Raw genomic sequence first — 18,080 nt, 5'->3', positions numbered from 1 at the left:
TTATGTTTTTGACAATATTTTAATAAACAGGAGTCGACCCTGGCCCACTCTCAGACATTCATGTTTGATTAATGATGGTTTTATTAATTGAACCAAGGAAATGCGAGGCCTAAATAACAAACACATTTAGAATAGGCCTATATATATATATGACACTATTAAAATAATATATACACACACATATATATATATATATATATATATATATATATATATATATATATACATATATTGCATATAAATAATATATACAATTAATCACAATTAATCCATTTGACAGGACTGATAAATATATAATCTACAAAATGTGTGCGTATGTGTGTGTACATAATATATATATATATATATATATATATAGGCCTACGTAATACACACACATGATCCCCACAACAACTTGTAACGAGTTGTATGGCAATAAAATATTGAATCCTGAACATGATCAATGATTAATGATCATCCCAACACTGTATTATTACATTACATCATTTGTTTATTGTTTTATTAACTGAACCAACCAAAGATGAAATTAAGAAGAGTATAATATAGTGCTAATGTAATAAAATAAATAAATAAATAAATAATAGCCAAAATGAATAAATGCAAAATAAAAAAATTCTAATGAGTTCTATATTTTGTTTGAAATTCTATATGATTTTTTTTTTCATGTATTCATTTGGCTATTATTTATTTGTATTACAGTATTGATAGCGATACCTTAGCTCACAAGAATCCTTCAATGTTATTTTACATTTTGTTTTATTCAAGATAAACTGTCAATCTTTGGGTTTTTTGTTTATGAGCAAATGTGCTTTCCGCCTACAATCCCCACGTCACAATGGCCTGCCCATGACGCAGGCCGAGCGCGCGCCGCCATCCGCGCTGCTGCAGTGGCGCTAGTGAGTTGAGCATCAATAACACACGGCTGAGATGTTTGGCATTGTTTATTTCGCGTGCTACATTAGCTCGTGTAAACGCTTAAAATATAGTTGCCTTTCGCTATTAATCAGCGGAATACACTAGCTCTGCTTTCCAAGGGCTCTGCTAGGCGTTAAAGTCGCTGTCGTCCTTCAGGAAAAGGTGTTCATGGCGTTATTATTTGTGTAGTGTGAGGTGCGCGCGCGCGTCTCGTGGAGCTCCAGGAGGATTGTATACATTTTTAAATGCACATATTTTAATATTTATCGCTCTGCTCGACACACTTAAGTATTGTATCCTTCTGACAGCTTAGTATTTCGTTATACACCGCCGTCGGATCTTCGAAGCGCGTCGCTTGGCTGAATCGGGTGCGCGATTTGACGCTTGGATAAGCTTTTGGACCGCGACTCAATTCTGGACCACGCATATAAGATTTGTTAATGTCCTCGTGAGGAACTCGAGCTGAAGATGTGGGTGAACCCTGATGAGGTGCTGTTGGCCAGCGCGTTGTGGATGACAGAGAGAGCGAATCCGTATTTCATCCTGCAGAAGCGAAAGGGCCATGGAGACGGCGGAGGAGGAGGACTCGCGGGTAAAGACATGATTACTGAATAATTTGCTTACACATGCTCGTGTTATTTATGACGACCGCTTATGCACAGGTGTGTTTCATTCATGTCTGTACAGTCACGTGGACGCGTGCTGGTTTGGTAGCGTCGCGTGAATGGAGACGCGCGTGCGCGTTTACCTGTGTGGTCAGTTGTGATTATATATGTGCAATTTATTTATTTATTTGTTAAGTGTATGGCATTTTCTTAATGTAGTGCATTATTTTTTTATTACCAATTATATCATCAGCCTAATTTTAAAATATTAACATGTTTGATATTTAGAATGTACTTTTTGCTGTAATGACATGGACAGGTTTGTGCCAAACTTACTGATCCATGTTATATCATTAATTTTTCAAACTCCTAATGCTTTGAAAATAGTCAAGTTAGGTTTTGAATTAATATGAAATTTTGATTGATATGAATATTCATTGAACAGGACAAGAAATGTAGCACGTGCGCCAGTTAAACAGTTATATTCAGACTGCTGATGGCCGAGCAATCAGAATCAAGTTTTCCGCATTTTTAGTGTGTGATATATAATATATGTATGGTTGTGCTTATAGACCCATGTGGATCTAAAAAGCCTCATAATCATATTATTTCCATTCTGTAAACAAGTCATGCAGAGATGTATAGATTCAAGCACCATCTCTAAATGCATCTTAGTATTGTTTTTGTTGGATGCTGTAGTTGACCTGTTTCTTATATCTAAATATCAGTTTGGCTGGGTTGAAAAAAATATGATTAATTTACCATTCATTTCAATTTCAGTAGATTTTACCGTTCCCCAAACTCAATTGCTTTTTATAATAACAGAAGGACCAAATATTGGTTTATTAATCGGTATATCCATCTAATGACCCACTAAAAGTCCTTCTAGTAAGATAATAGTGGCTCAGTATGGTTAAGTTTATAATCACCGTCCCTGGGCAGAAAACTGGTTTGGGTTTGTGAAATGTGTTTTATTGATCTCACCTGCTGACCTGGGCAGTATTTCCAGGTGGACAGGTATCTGTCAGATATCACGCTGGAGCCTTGAGGGGGGAGGTCTTGAAAAACAGGGTGTTTACGGATAAAACTTGGTGTGGATGATAGCAGAGATCAGATATTGTAAGGTATTTGTTCGCCTACCTCTTTGTGTCTGTCGGTGAGACACACGGCGGACAGACACAAAGCGTACTCTAGCGAGGAAAGATGATGTCATCATTGTTACATAAATGTGTGAGCTGTGTGCCAGTTGCCAGTGAGAGTCGGTGAGCCTGGCACGGCCCAGCAGACTGACCCGGAGAGTCTTGGGTAGCCGGCGATTGGCCAAAGAAAAGCATTAGGGGGAAAAAAAGCACATGTATGTGTTTGGTATATTTGGATATATCAAACAGACTAAATATCTTGTGAATTTTATTTAAACGTGACTTTTTACCAGAGAAAAAGTGTAAGACTATGTTTAGTTGAGTAGATGATTAAAAAAATATATTGTTATTATTATTGTTTTGATTATTTTCATTTTTTCGCTTCTTTCTCCTTGACAGCAGTGAGATCACATGGAGAACACATGGAGACGTTTGCTTCGGTCTTACCCACTTGTGTCTCCTCTAAAGCAGTGATTCTCAACCTTTTTGACCTTTAAAAATAATATTTGATTAATTAAATTCCATGACTCCAATTACTAAATGTTCTTCATTGTTTACACTTTTTATTACCAATGAAGTTACATGCTTTTCCATTTTGTAATTACAGGGTTTTTAAAATGTCACAAAAAACTATTTCTACCTAATAATATTTTAATATATATCAATTGGTTTATATATATATATACATACACATATACACATATACATAAGGCCTCCCTATGGAAAACAGTTTACTTTGACAAACACTGAAGTTGTTGCTGTGACTGAGTTGGGTTCATGTTGTTTATGTCGAAAAGACACTGTTTTCTGTGCTGTGAATCTACTTTGCGTGTTCTTTAAAAGGATGATGAATTGTGCTGGAATTCACGGGCTGTAAGCAGTAGACCAATCAAAAGAGACTGGGTCAACTGACCAATCAGAATAGACCAATCACAACAGACTGGGTTAACTGACCAATCAGAGTAGATCTATCACAACATACTGGGTCAACTGACCAATCAGAGTTGACCAATCACAACAGACTGGGTCAACTGACCAATCAGAGTAGACCAATCACAACAGACTGGGTCAACTGACCAATCAGGGTAGACCAATCACAACAGACTGGGTCAACTGACCAATCAGAGTTGACCAATCACAACAGACTGGGTCAACTGACCAATCAGAGTAGACCAATCACAACAGACTGGGTCAACTGACCAATCAGAGTAGACCAATCACAACAGACTGGGTCAACTGACCAATCAGAGTAGACCAATCACAACAGACTGGGTTAACTGACCAATCAGAGTAGATCTATCACAACACACTGGGTTAACTGACCAATCAGCAGAGTAGACCAATCACAGTAGGCCAATCACAGTAGACCAATCACAACAGATTGGGTCATCTGACCAATCAGAGCAGAGTAAACCAATCACAACAGACTGGGTCATCTGACCAATCAGAGAAGAGTCCACCAATCACAACAGACTGGGTCATCTGACCAATCAGAGCAGAGTAGGCTTGAGGAAAGGATGAGTTTAGAGAGACTGAATCCTCAATCGAACTGTTTCAGACACTGTGAGTAAAGAGGTGATGCCGCAAGAGCAAGGTCATGCCCTTATTATTTTTTTTGCCCTTTTTATGCATGTAAACCTGTTAATGGACACTCTAAATAAAAAAAAAAATAGGAACCTATTAATAGGAGCATCTACAACTGTTGCATTTTAGTCCATTATGCAAAGGCTTCAGGCGGCCACACTTCTTTGCTGTGGTTAAATACGGGTGACGTTAACTGCTATTTGTTTTTTTAATGCGAATGCAATACAGTTGTATGGATCAGGTTGATGCTAGATATGGATTTTGTCCATGTGCTGAAAAGGCTGTTCTCTCAGGAGAAATTCATTCAATTTAGAGCAGATCATCCTATATTTAGAATGAGAAAAGACAACAATGAAACGTTCCTCCCACAACTCCTCGTCCTAACAAGACATCAGAAACACGGCACTGATTGAATTGTGCTCCCAGGATTTATAGACATGTGAATGGGAACAAGCAGAATCGTAAAGTAATAGTGTTTATTATTTCCTGTGTCTTTTTTAATTTGTCATTTAAATACTAAAGTCCCAGAGTACGACCTCATATCCTGTTGCCAATATTCATTATGGAGTTTAAATTTAGCGTGAAATCCATGATATTGCACCTTAATATAAAACGTTTAATGACTTTGCTAATTATGGCAGGAGTTCTGGGACTGTCCAAACATGCAGGTTAATTAATATTCATGATCCAAGAATAGAATATTTCTAAAATACATTTAAATAATCATGTCATGAAATATGTGATGCATTCATATGACATATGAAGGCTAATGTTTAATCTCTGCCTGTCAGGGAAACCTGAAATACGTGAACTGAAGAAGCTTCATTAAAGAATGTGTTGAATGTTGCCTCTGGGCGCTGAATAGAGCATGTGATCCTACAGTATTCTCAAATCTCTGCTCTCTTGTTTCGCAACCAAGGAAACCGTGGCTCATCCGAGCATATGAAATCAGGAACAGAGAGTCATGTGTTCTGGAGGAGGGGGGTGTTATTGCACAAAACGGGAAGCCAGATTTGCTTTGGTGGATCCCTATTCACGCATTCAAGTTTGGGAAATTCAAGACTCAACGATATTAAAAAAAACAACGATATTAATGTTATCTCTGTCTTAATATACATTCCCAGTTTTATTGACCATGGTCCATCATCATCAGTCTATGCTATTCCCAGTATTAGAGTAATTTGTAATTAGTTACTGTAAGGGCTCGAAAGATTTTCGATATCGATACCGATACTTTGACTTCGATACCGGTTCCTGAACATTTCAAGCTTTCTTTATGCCTATTTCTCATGGCTGCACTCTTAGAAGAAATGGTTCTAATGGTTCCATCCCCCGCTTCATATATGGAACTTCAAAATGGTTCTATATCGAACCATTTTTTTGGTAAAAGGTTCTATTGGCCATGTATGGAACCCCAGGGTTCTATATAGAACCCAGAGGAACCCTTTTTTTAAGAGTGTATAGAACCTTTTAGGGGTTCCAAATACGTAGCGCTGATATAACCTTTTAAGGTTCTATATAGAACCTTTTCTTCTAAGAGTGTGTGAGTCAAGTAGCCTATACTTCGAGTTTTGATTTATTAGTGACGCCCTTCGGTTCTTCTTGCAGTTGAAGATGAGCAACTTTCTGCTTGTGAGTTTATGCCTGTCAAGTGCTTCATCAAATTTGTCATGTTGCCAGAAATGATCTTGTTGCAGATATCGCATCATGTGCTGATTCGTGCATGCTTATTGGCTCACTGACATTTTCCAAACACTTATGCCTTGTTCACACTACATGATTTTAAAACGTCGGGCTGACCTGTGCGGTTCACACTACATGACTTGCTCTCTGTGAAATCAGGAGTGTTCAAGTTGTTGAGCTGTTCACACCACACCGCACCACACGACACAACGTGATTGACCCGCAACAGGAGGTAACGACAACAACTCTGTCACCCCCACGATTCTATCTTGTCTACAAACCACGTTTTGTTACGAAAAATCACGCGATAAGACGAACCGGAAATTATGCGAAACAGTACGTGCGTCAATACCCAGCGAAGAAGACGAAGAACACAACACGCGAATATGGACGTCTGACAGAAACTAGTGTTTCAAACTGTTTGCGCGATGATTTGCTCTGTGAAAAAAACTGCAAAAAAAGAAAAAATAATGCCTTGCTCTGATTGGCTGGAGCTCATGACATCACTGAGGTTGAGTCGCGCGACAGCTCTGGATATGTAGCATGCTAGATATTTTCTGGGCTAGGCGACGCGTCTGCGAGCGTCTTTGATGCGTTGTTGGCTCTTTCATACTAACAGATTGGCAAGCGTTCATCGCCCGCTAATCCCCCGCGATAACACCTTGACCTCCCGGCGAGCTCAACGATTTGAAAAAATCGGGCTTAAAATCCTGTAGTGTGAACTTGGCTGGTACTGAACGACAAGAGTCGGTGCCTAAAACGTATCGAACTCTGTACACTGTAAAAAAATATTTTCAAGATTTGTCATCACAACATTTTTTTTTCTTTTGTCAAATCAACTTAAATAATTTATTTAGTTCAGATAATTTATTATTTTGAGTTTCTGATTAAAGCAATCTCCTTCTTTGTATTAACTCACTTTTTCCAGTTCAATCAACTTAACATTTTAATGTGACCAGGTTACTTAATTTTTTAAGTTAAACCAACAATATTTTTTTTTACAGTGTTCCCAGCCCTAGTTACTGTACTTAAGTATCTTTTTGGCTAGAGTATCTAGATTAACACTAGGCGATTTCCTTGGCAGATATTGACTTGGGACTACATTAGGGGGAAGCACAGGCACTATATTTAAAGTCCCCTGCAGTTAATAATTGTATTCCTTATCTCATCTTTGATCACCAAAATGTCATATTTAAACATTTTAAATTTTTATGCCTTAAAATAGCTTGATTGTAACCAATTAGCCCCGCCTCCACTCATTTTGCAGTGATTTCTCCTGTTTTGGGCTACTGATATCCTAGCATCATGGTCACCCTGAGTGTGTGTTGTGTGTTTTCCCTCAGGTCTGCTGGTTGGCACCCTTGACGTGGTGTTGGACTCCAGTGCCCGTGTGGCCCCGTACAGGATCCTCTACCAGACCCCCGATTCCCTGGTTTACTGGACCATCGCCCACGGTAACACACTGCTTCCCGTTCTGGATCCTCCCTCATTGCCTCTCGCTGCCGGAGCATTACCTCATGCCCTAGTAGAAATCAATCCGCTTTTCTTTCAAACGCTGCTCATGATGTTCAGTTTAGGTTCAAAACTTCAAGGCAGGAATCAATGCTTCTGCAAAGCCGTGGTTTGTTAGGGATTGAAGTTTGTGCAGGGATGCAGAGAGTGTGCTGATGCAGGACAGCGTGGTTAATGTGCAATTAAGAGCACTTATGCTGAGAGCGCCTCTGGTTATGTGACGCACTGCAACTAAACGCCATGCCAGGAACCAATCATTAGGCCTGGGCGGCATGCAATGCTTCAAATGTGTCAACCAGTATAGATTCGGAGATCTATTTTTTTTTTTTTTGTTATTTGCATAACAAGAGACATGGAATTATTTCTGTCACAATACAATGATTCAACAGTCAGAATGTTCTGAATTTCTCAATACCAATTTTACACTACAAAAGTTATTTTATTGCACAATTATTGCAATTGCAACACTATTAATTTCTCTATTTTCTTTTATTTAACCTTATTTTTAATTTAAGGTAATATATTTTTAAATTGCTTATAAATACAAATACATTTATTTAAAATATTAATTCTAAATAAATAATGTATTAAAACAGTCACTTTTTTTCTTCAAGTAAATATCGATTAAATAAGCATTAGATTATTAAATTAAAACAGGGCAGATTCTGCTACACATTTCTTGATATATTTGTGTTGGGGCGATTTATGTTATTTACACTTGAGGAAACACAGAGATTTGTCAAAATAAATACCAAATACCACTACAAAAACATTTACTGAATAATTAACTATTTTATTTATCTATTTATCTCAGTTTTTTTTTTTTTTTTTTACTTTTAAACATTAATTAATCATTTTAAATAATCATGTTGCCTTCAATAATTTTTCAGTTACTTAAAAAAAAAAAAATTCAGTAAATATTCAAAAATATATTGAAAAACAAAGAAATATATTAGTTTATTAGCATTTAATTTTTGGAGGGATAATAAAGCTATCTAAAGTTATCCTAGAGCAAAACTACAAAAATGGTCATACATCGAAGAGCATGTTCTTAATACAAGATATTTCCATAACATTTGTATCGTCGCCATGCAGTATTCACCATCATATTATCCGACCCTATCCGAGAGCATAATGTCTGTAGTCTTCCCAGAGGAGAGCGGAGAGTGCTCAGTTTCTGAGCTAATCGGGTTTAGGGGCAACTGCGAACGCTGGTTCATATTTCACAAGCTGTTACTTCGGTTGCTGCAAGCCATTTGTTAAATCTCTTTAAGGCGAGAGAGCCGTTCGCCTGCTCTGAGATGGTGCATGTGGTCTGTGAAAGGCTTTAGCATGACTTTGCATTTTCACTTTATATATATTAGATGATTATTCTAGAAATAATCCAAGGCTGCATTTACAGTACATTGGTATTTTGAGACTTTTGGGAGAATGAACAATTAAATCAATTGAATATTATATATAAAGAAAGAGATAGGTGGGTAGATAGATGGGTATATAAATAAATAAATTGTTATTCATAAATAAATAATGAATATTAAATATTACATTTATCATGTATTAATTGTTAGTTGCCAGAAAAACTTAATAAATGTTAATAATATTTATCTCACACACACACAGATATATATATATATATATATATATATATATATATATATATATATATATTAGGACTGTGCAAAGATTAATTGCGATTAATCGCATCCAAAATAAAAGTTTGTGTTTACGTATTATATGTGGATGCACTGTGTATAATTATTTTGTATATATATAAATACACACACATGCATATATATATATATATAAGAAAATATAAATTATATATAAATCTATATACTTGAAAATATTTCTTAAATATATACAAGCATGTGTGTGTATTTCTATATATATATATATATATATATATATATATATATATATATATATAAAATAATTTTACACAGTGCATCCACATATATTATGTAAACACAAACTTTTATTTTGGATGCGATTAATCGTTTGACAGCCCTAATATATGTATATATATATATAAAACAATTTTAAATGTAATAAACATGATATCAATATTTAATATAACATTTTATATTAAACTATTACATATGCCTTATTAATGTAAAATGATCAAATTTATAGTGCATTTATTGACTTTTATGTCCTACAACTGTGTTTGTTTTCTGAGTTCTGGTTAAATGTCGAACAACATGGTTAGGGTGTTTTTAAAATCACTGTGTATTTCCACCTTTACCTATTTTCAGGACATTTGTCACTGAACAATCTTATAATGAATCATCTCGCTTGCCAGTGATGTGTGTGATATATTGGCTGAGGAGAGCTGTGCTAATTAAATGATGAATCCGGACCCATCTGTTCAGTACTGGAAGCAAATGAAGTAGCTGCGGATAAAGACTTAATGACTTTCGCTATTCTAAACTGGTTGGATTAGTATTATTTGACAACTAAGACGTGCCAAAATGTTTGTGTTTCTCGCAGGGAGCTCTCGTAAGGAGATCACGGAGAACTGGGAATGGCTGGAGCAGAATCTGCTGCAGACGCTCTCCATCTTCGAGAACGAGAATGACATCACCACCTTCGTCAAGGGCAAGATACAGGTTCGACAAGCATTTGAAACTGCATTGGTTTATATGTCCCATTAAAGGTCTTGCTTTTGTTTTTGGGTTCTGCTTGAATGCAGTTATTTTTCGTTATTCGCTTGGTTGTAAACACCTTTGCGTTGATATACTGTAAACAAATGAATAAGTAAATGTGTGTTGTGGGCTTTCCTCTCAAAATATACACAACAGAAATGACAGATGAGAAAACAGCAGTTAAAGTCGTCCCCCTGTATCATTTTATCTTTTAAAGCTCATCTTTGATCACCAAAATTACATATTTAAACGTTTTTCCTGTGAAAAAATGTCTTCATGCCTTAAAATAGCTTGAATGTAACTCGACACCGTTACCTCATTTAGTATACGTGGTTCTATGAATATGCAAATGAGCCCCGCCTCCACTCACTCAGCTCAGAGATCCACTGGTTGACGATCACACGTTTATCTGATTGGTTACAAGGTAGTGTGTGACGTCAGAAACACCAGCGATTTCAAACCGTGTGTGTTTTTGGTTCACTTCAGTTTTAAGCAGAAACTACTCAGCAATGCTGTCGACTTATGAATTTACACATGGTTTGTGTATTAAAGCGTATTAAAAACACCACATAGACATTTAAACAACATTAAAAGCTTGATTTTCACCACAGGGGAATGTTTGCACCAGCTCTGCGTAACTCCAGTCAAGTCACTTCACGTTTATTTATGTAGCACTTTATACACTAGATTATTTAAAAGCAAGCAGCTTTCCAGTATTAAAGATGAATAAACACGACCAGTGTCTCTTTCAATTAGAATTACAACTTCAGTTTCTGCTATAAAGCAGCTCACCATGTTTTTACTCGCGTCTCACTCGACAGATGTCAAAGAAGGCGGAGCCTCAGAGCCACACCCACCTATTACGTAATCACCAGTTCCGAACTCCAAACAAACTTTGTTTCGGCCTGATTTTGTTCGAAATGACGGCACACGAGTTCACATGTGCCTGTCTGTGTGTTTGTGTCCAGGGCATTATAGCGGAATACAACAAGAGCCACGACATCAAAGAGGATGACGACACGGACAAGTTCAAGGAGGCCATCGCCAAGTTTCGTAAGCTCTTCGGCATGCCGGAGGAGGAGAAGCTGGTGAACTACTACTCCTGCAGCTACTGGAAGGGGAAGGTGCCGCGACAGGGCTGGCTGTACCTCAGCATCAACCACCTCTGCTTTTACTCCTACCTGCTCGGGAAAGAGGGTGAGCACGGCGTGAGGAGACCGCAGTCAGGCTAGACGCCAGTCATGATAATCTTCAGCAGTGTTGGGGAAAGTAATGCGTTACAATATTGGGTTACGCCCTTAAAGGAGTAGTTCACTTTTTAAAAAAACTTTTGCTGATAATTTACTCACCCCCATGTCATCCAAGATGTCCACGTCTTTCTTTCTTCAGTCGAAAAGAAATTAAGGTTTTTGATGAAAACATTCCAGGATTTTCTCCATATAATGGACTTCAATGGGAACCAAATGGTTCAAGGTCAAGACAGTTTCAGTGCAAACTGTTCAAAGGACTTTAAACGGATAAGGGTCTTATCAAGCGAAACGATCGCTCATTTAATAAATAAATAACAAAGTTTAAGTTTTCTAAGCTCAAATGTTCACCTTGCTCTGTTCTGTGATGCTCTGTTCGGGACTCTCCTGTTCGAACTCGTTCATCAAAATGAACGAATCTTTTTCCGAGACAATTCGTTCGTTTCGTTTGTTGAATGAACCAAATCGAAAAGATTCGTTCATTTTGATGAACGAGTTCAAAAAATTAAAGCCCTTTGAACAGTTTGCAGTTTGCACTGAAACAGTCTTTTGGACCTTGAACCGTTTGGTTCCCATTGAAGTCCATTATATGGAGAGAAATGCTGGAATGTTTTCAACAAAAACCTTAATTTCTTTTCGACTGAAGAAAGAAAGACATGGACATCTTGGATGACATGGTGGTGAGTAAATTATCAGCAAAAGTGAACTACTCCTTTAAAAAGTAACTAATTGCATTACTTAGTTACTTATTTAGAAAATATTGCGTTACATTACGTTTGCGTTACTTTTTTTTTCAGCTGGGCTGGACTTGTTTCTTCTATAGCATAAAAATTATATTTTTTTATGCAAATGTAAAGACCCTTTCCCAACGAAAGTGAAATAATAAGCCTCAGGCTGAAGGAAATGCTAATTCACGCGTGTTCAGTAGAGGGCGCCGCTCAAGCAAACCTTTCAGCTGCTGTTCTGGATAACGAAGAAAAGGATGCAGGAGAAAAATAATTTAGCAATAAATAAAAAAATCTATAATCATTTTTGCTTATGGTTTAACTGAATCATCAAAGGTCAGAAGCAAGTAAGTGAGTAATCAATAAAGTGAGATTAATTAAATGCATAAATGATTATAAAAAAGGTTATATTTAGTTATTGGAGGTTTGCATAGCATGATCCTGCATTTGAAAGATTTTATTCATTTTGAGGAATATTTAAAAAAAAAAATTTGTGCAAGTGAGATGAGTAAATGCACGCTCACATTTAGTCCAGAACTACAATACCCATCATGTTTACACACACGTCATACGTCCAACTCGTTTTTTGAAACTTTGGGTTTAGTATGAGAATCCAAGTATTTAACTGTAAATAAATCAGAATACATTAGACATCCCAATGTTAAAATCAGCAAAACTATGCATCAGTCAATCTAAAGTTTTATTAAAAAATGCAACAAATAGCATTAGACATCTCTTTTAACTCTCCGAGGGATAGACTAAAAGTGTTTTTACTTTCAAAGCCACTGTATTTTCTGCTAATATGCTCCATCTCAAGGCATCTAAACGTTTTCTCTTCTATGTGTGTGTGACGGTTTGTTACAGCTAAGCTGGTGATCCGCTGGGCTGACATCACTCAGCTGGAGAAGAACGCCACGCTCCTGCTGCCGGACATGGTGCGCGTCAGCACACGCCTCAGCGAACACGTCTTCTCCGTCTTCCTGAACATCAACGAGACCTTCAAACTCATGGAGCAGCTCGCCAACATAGCCATGAGACAGCTCCTGGACAACAAGGGCTTCGAGCAGGACCGCTCTCTGCCCAAACTCAAGAAGAAGTCGCCCAAGAAAGTCTCGGCCCTCAAAAGGTCTGAGAAAACTAGATAAAACTGAGCCAATTTATAGAGAAATAGTGGTATTAACTGAACTGAAGAAGCTGTTCAATTTGTGATTATTCTTCTGAAAATTTGACTATAAAGTTTAAAAATGTGACTTTTTTTTATTTAAAAGAGAAAAACGATAAAATGTGTAACCATCGAAGAACTTTTAATAGTTAAACTAATTTTAGTCTTCTGAAATTTTGACTAAAAAGATTAAAAATAGGCTTTTTTTATTTAAAAGAGAAAAACGATGAATTGATAAGTACTTTTAATGTGTAGTAATTTAGTAAAAGTATTAATTTCACCAGATTATAAGGCTATCTGTTTTTAAATTTGTTGTGATTATTCTTCCGAGATTGTCTATAAAGTTTAAAAATATGTTGTTGTTTTTTTGAAAGAGAAAAAACATTAAACGAGTACCTGAGGTACTTTTACTAAATTACTACATATTAAAAATGATTTATTTCACAACATTATAAAGAGAACAATGGTAATTTGTTGTGATTATTGTTCCAAAATTTTGTCTATAAAGTTTAAAAATAGATTTTTTATTTAAAAGAGAGAAAATTATTAAACGAGTACCTGATAAGGTACTTTTAATGTGTAGTAATTTAGTAAAAAAGTATTAATTTCACTAGATTATAAGGATATCTATTTTTAAATTTGTTGTGATTATTCTTCCGAGATTGTAAATAAAGTTTAAAAATATGTTTTTTTTTATTTGAAAGAGAAAAACCATTAAATGTGTACCTGAAGTACTTTAGTGTTACTAAATTACTACATATAAAAATTATTTATTATACAAGATTATAACGATAACAATGTTAATTTGTTGTGATTATTCTTCCAAAATGTTGTCTATAAAGTTTAAAAATAGACTTTGTTTTTTTTTTTAAAAGAGAGAAAATTATTAAACGAGTACCTGAAGCACTTTTAATCTGTAGTAATTTAGTAAAAGTATTAATTTAACTAGATATACACAAAAATATATACATTTCTACTTGATTATGTAATTTATAAAAAAAAAAAACAGTGGTAACATTTCTTGCAAAAAAATATTCGCACAATGAATTAAGTCTAAAAAAAAGTCTAGACAATTTTTTTTATTTCTGCATTGTGCAAAAAGTTCAAAGTTCAAAATAGTAATATATGCTTTCACTGTGTAGCAAAATTAATAAATAAAATGTATATTGTGATTCAAATCAATTCTTTTAGTAATATACTGTAACTTTTTTGTTTTGTCACAACTGCTTATGGAACTTTTTAAGTTAATATTATGAACATTAAAAAAGTTATTTATATTGCAATTGTCTTAAAGATGGGAGTGGACATGCAAAATAGTGAAAGATTAAAAATTGGGTGAAATTGGGAGTAGCAAATCTGGTTTTCCTTCCGAGCGCTGTGCAACCTAAGAGGATTATCCGAGAGCGCTTTGACGTGCGGAACGGCTCCACCAATTTTGTCAGCAATATGCATTTAGAAGAAGTTTAGGAAACTTTAAAGCAGCCTTTTTTCAATATTACATTTGTTTCTGCACCTTCAGAGATTTGGACGCCAGGGCTAAAAGCGAGCGATACCGGGCGCTTTTCCGCTTGCCGAAGGACGAGAAATTGGACGGCCACACAGACTGCACACTGTGGACCCCCTTTAACAAGATGCACATCCTCGGACAGATGTTTGTCTCCACGAACTACATCTGCTTCACCAGTAAAGAGGAGACCGCCTGCAGCCTGATTATCCCACTCAGAGAGGTCCGTATTGCTAAGCTAATGACATGATACTCTTATTAATAAAACTTTTTATTAATCAAAACTTTACATAATTGACCCCCAGTTTCACAGACAAAGTCCCAGAGTAAAATGGATGTTTGAGCTGAAAGCAACTTTCACTAATATATCTTAATAATATGTCAGTGCCATTGTTTAGATGCAGTAATGTTTGTTTTTTGCTGAGAGACTAATTAAATAAGGCCTTATCCTGACTTACCGGTAATCTAAACCTTTTCTGTGACACCAGGCCTGAGTGTTTATAAGCATTTATCCTCCATCTTTCACAATCCAGTCAGAAACAGTTTCAGTGTTTCTCTCAGAAATATGTGAAAACAAAATGGGTTGTGCTGATCCTGTATCTCTCTGTCTCGCCACCAGGTGACCATCGTTGAGAAAGCCGATAGCTCCAACGTCCTTCCCAGCCCCCTGTCAATCAGCACCAAAAACAAAATGACCTTCCTCTTTGCCAACCTCAAAGACCGGGACTTCCTTGTGCAGAGGATCTCGGACTTCCTTCAGCAGACCTCGTCCAAAATCTACTTTGAGCGGGAAATTACAGGCAGTCTCAGCAGCTCAGACGACGAGGTGCGAACAACACTGGTAGTGTGTGTGTGTGTGCTGGCAAAATGAGTCGCAATGAGCACATTTTCCAAAATTACTTATTTTTTTATATTCTCTATTAAAAAAAACTTCTAAATGATGTATGATTTGTTGGAATACTGCGCTTTACATGATGGAAAACCTTTGTTAAGGGGATAAAAAACAGGATTTTCCATGGACGAAGGAAAGGAAAGCACACATAAAGATACTTTTAGATGTTTAATAGATATTTGTAGCATTGGGATCACTAGAGAATGGCTTAATAAAAGTTTATTTTGTGTGAGAACATTAAAATCGATTAAATCAGTTCCGACTCCTTTTGCCAGCGCGAGTCGCGCACACACACACACACACACACACACTACTGGTCAAAAGTTTTAGATCAGTAAGATTTTTTATTTTATTTTTTAAAACTGTTTATTTTCACATCTTTTCTCTCTTACCACAAAAAAAAATAAATAAAAAATAATAATAAAATAAATAAAATAATAACTAATAATTGCAGGTCTACGACATCGACATTATCATGTTTTTATGTTTTTAAATGAAGTCTCTTCTGCTCACCAAGGCTGCTTTATTTGATGAAAAAAATTATAGTAATATTGTGAAATATTGTGACCATTTAAAATGACTGTTTTCTATTTTAATATATTTTATTAAAGCTGAATTTTCAACATCATTACTGTTGCTGATTACACATCAGTTTTCAGTGTCACATGATCCTTCAGAAATCACTCTAATATGCTGATTTTATGCTCAAAAAACAGAAATTATAATTTTCAATGTTGAAAACAGTCTTGTACCATTTTTTCCCCCCCAAAATTCTATAATGAATAGAAAGTTCAAAAGAACAGCATTTATTTAAAATATAATCTTTTCTAACATTATAAATGTCTTTACTGTAACTTTTGATCAATTTAACTCATCCTTGATGAATTAAAGTATTTTCAAAAATAAAAAATAAATTCTTACTGCCCCCAAAACTTTTGAATGGTAGTGATTAATGTTAGAAAAGCTTTTCATTTCAGATCAATTCTGTTCTTTTGAACTTTCTATTCATCAAAGAATCCTGAAATTAAAATATAAAAAGCTATTTTCAACATGGATAATAATTATAAATGTTGAGTATTTCTTGAACATCATATTATAGTAATTTCTGTAGGATCATGTGACACTGAAGACTGGAGTAATGATGCTGTAAATTCAGCTTTGATCACAGGAATAAATTACACTTCACTATATATTCACATAGAAAACCGCTGTTTTAAATTGTAATAATATTTCACAATATTACTGTTTTTTTTTTGTTTTTTTTATCAAATAATTGCAGCCTTGGTGAGCAGAAGAGACTCTTTTAAAAACAAACAATCTTACCGATTTAAAACGTTTGACCGGTAGTGTAAGAGATGTTCTAGAGATGTTTTTTCCTCCGTGTGCAGGTGTACTCGCAGCAGGGCAGTGTCCTGTCATGCAGTCCTCAGTGCAGCGCTCTCGGCTCCGAGGGAGAGAGCGAGAGGCAGTTCAATCTCAATGACAGCAGGGTTCCCACCGCAACACAAGCCCTGATGACCATGTACCGCCGGCGCTCCCCGGAGGAGTTCAACCCCAAACTGGTACAACACAACGCTTTTTTTCTCTTTTTAATTTAGTCACTTTTACTGACAGGTCTAATGAAGAAGCTCGGATCTATAGAGGGTTGAGCAGGGGCGAGCGTTCAGTTTCAGTTTTAACCACTTCTGTCCTGATTTCTTCGAGGGGGGGGGTCTATGAGTGGGAAAATGTCTTGGTTTTTTCAGATATTTTGATCTACGGCTTTAGCTTCTGCTCTGATAGACGCCTGTAAGACCAAACCAAACAATATCGCTTTTTTGTTTTTTAGTTTTTTGCTTTACAGTTTTTTTTTTACCATGTTCAAGAGCTGCTTTTGCCCCTAAAATACCCTTAAATAACTGCGTAGAACAACAGGAATATGCTAAAAATACACCAATGTTAAGTAAATAGTTCGATTTCTACTTAAATGTTGATATAATCCGAGTAAACTGTTCTCATTTAACCCTCTGGGGTTGTTCGGCCCAAATGAACCCGATGAATTTAAATAAAAAAAAATTTAAAATCACTTTGGACGGTATTTGGTATTTGAACACCCAAAAAACAGGATGTGAGTAGTCTAAGTGGTTGTAAAAAAAAAAATAGTCACACTTGGGGTGTTCGGGTCCAAATGGACCCGCATAGAAAATAAATGGGAAATTGGCAAAAATGTGAAAATACTGAGCTTTTTTGTGCGTACAATCTACAAATCAGCCACGATCTTGAAAAAAAGCACACAACAGTGAAGGGGTGAATCTATAAAACATCAAGAGTGCAAAGCAGACACATCCAGACACACACACACACACTTTTATACACAAACACACCAAAAATTCAGATTATACGTGTTTTGCATTTTTAAAATGCTCAGTTTGTCCACCAGATGGCATCCATCTCATTTCAAAAATTGCTTTTATGAGGCCTAGGC

General features: G+C 36.0%; 1 protein-coding gene across 1 annotated transcript in view; it reads left to right on the top strand.

Annotated features, from left to right (window-relative positions):
• The first annotated feature begins 867 nt into the window (after positions 1 to 867).
• Positions 868 to 18,080, top strand: part of tbc1d9 (TBC1 domain family, member 9 (with GRAM domain)) — a 34,491-nt gene continuing 17,278 nt past the window's right edge. Inside the window, exons 1-8 of the mRNA XM_039685466.2 lie at positions 868 to 1,507; positions 7,270 to 7,380; positions 9,932 to 10,050; positions 11,055 to 11,283; positions 12,923 to 13,184; positions 14,740 to 14,947; positions 15,344 to 15,550; positions 17,005 to 17,178. Coding sequence (XP_039541400.2) covers positions 1,384 to 1,507; positions 7,270 to 7,380; positions 9,932 to 10,050; positions 11,055 to 11,283; positions 12,923 to 13,184; positions 14,740 to 14,947; positions 15,344 to 15,550; positions 17,005 to 17,178 — 1,434 coding nt within the window. The 5' untranslated portion in view covers positions 868 to 1,383. The remainder of the gene's footprint in view (positions 1,508 to 7,269; positions 7,381 to 9,931; positions 10,051 to 11,054; positions 11,284 to 12,922; positions 13,185 to 14,739; positions 14,948 to 15,343; positions 15,551 to 17,004; positions 17,179 to 18,080) is intronic.

The sequence above is a fragment of the Pimephales promelas genome, chromosome 6, assembly GCF_988280905.1.
Source record: "Pimephales promelas chromosome 6, fPimPro1.hap1.1, whole genome shotgun sequence".
NCBI lineage: Eukaryota > Metazoa > Chordata > Actinopteri > Cypriniformes > Leuciscidae > Pimephales > Pimephales promelas.
Note: the sequence above shows the minus strand (reverse complement) of the source record. Positions and strands in the feature narration are given on the sequence as shown.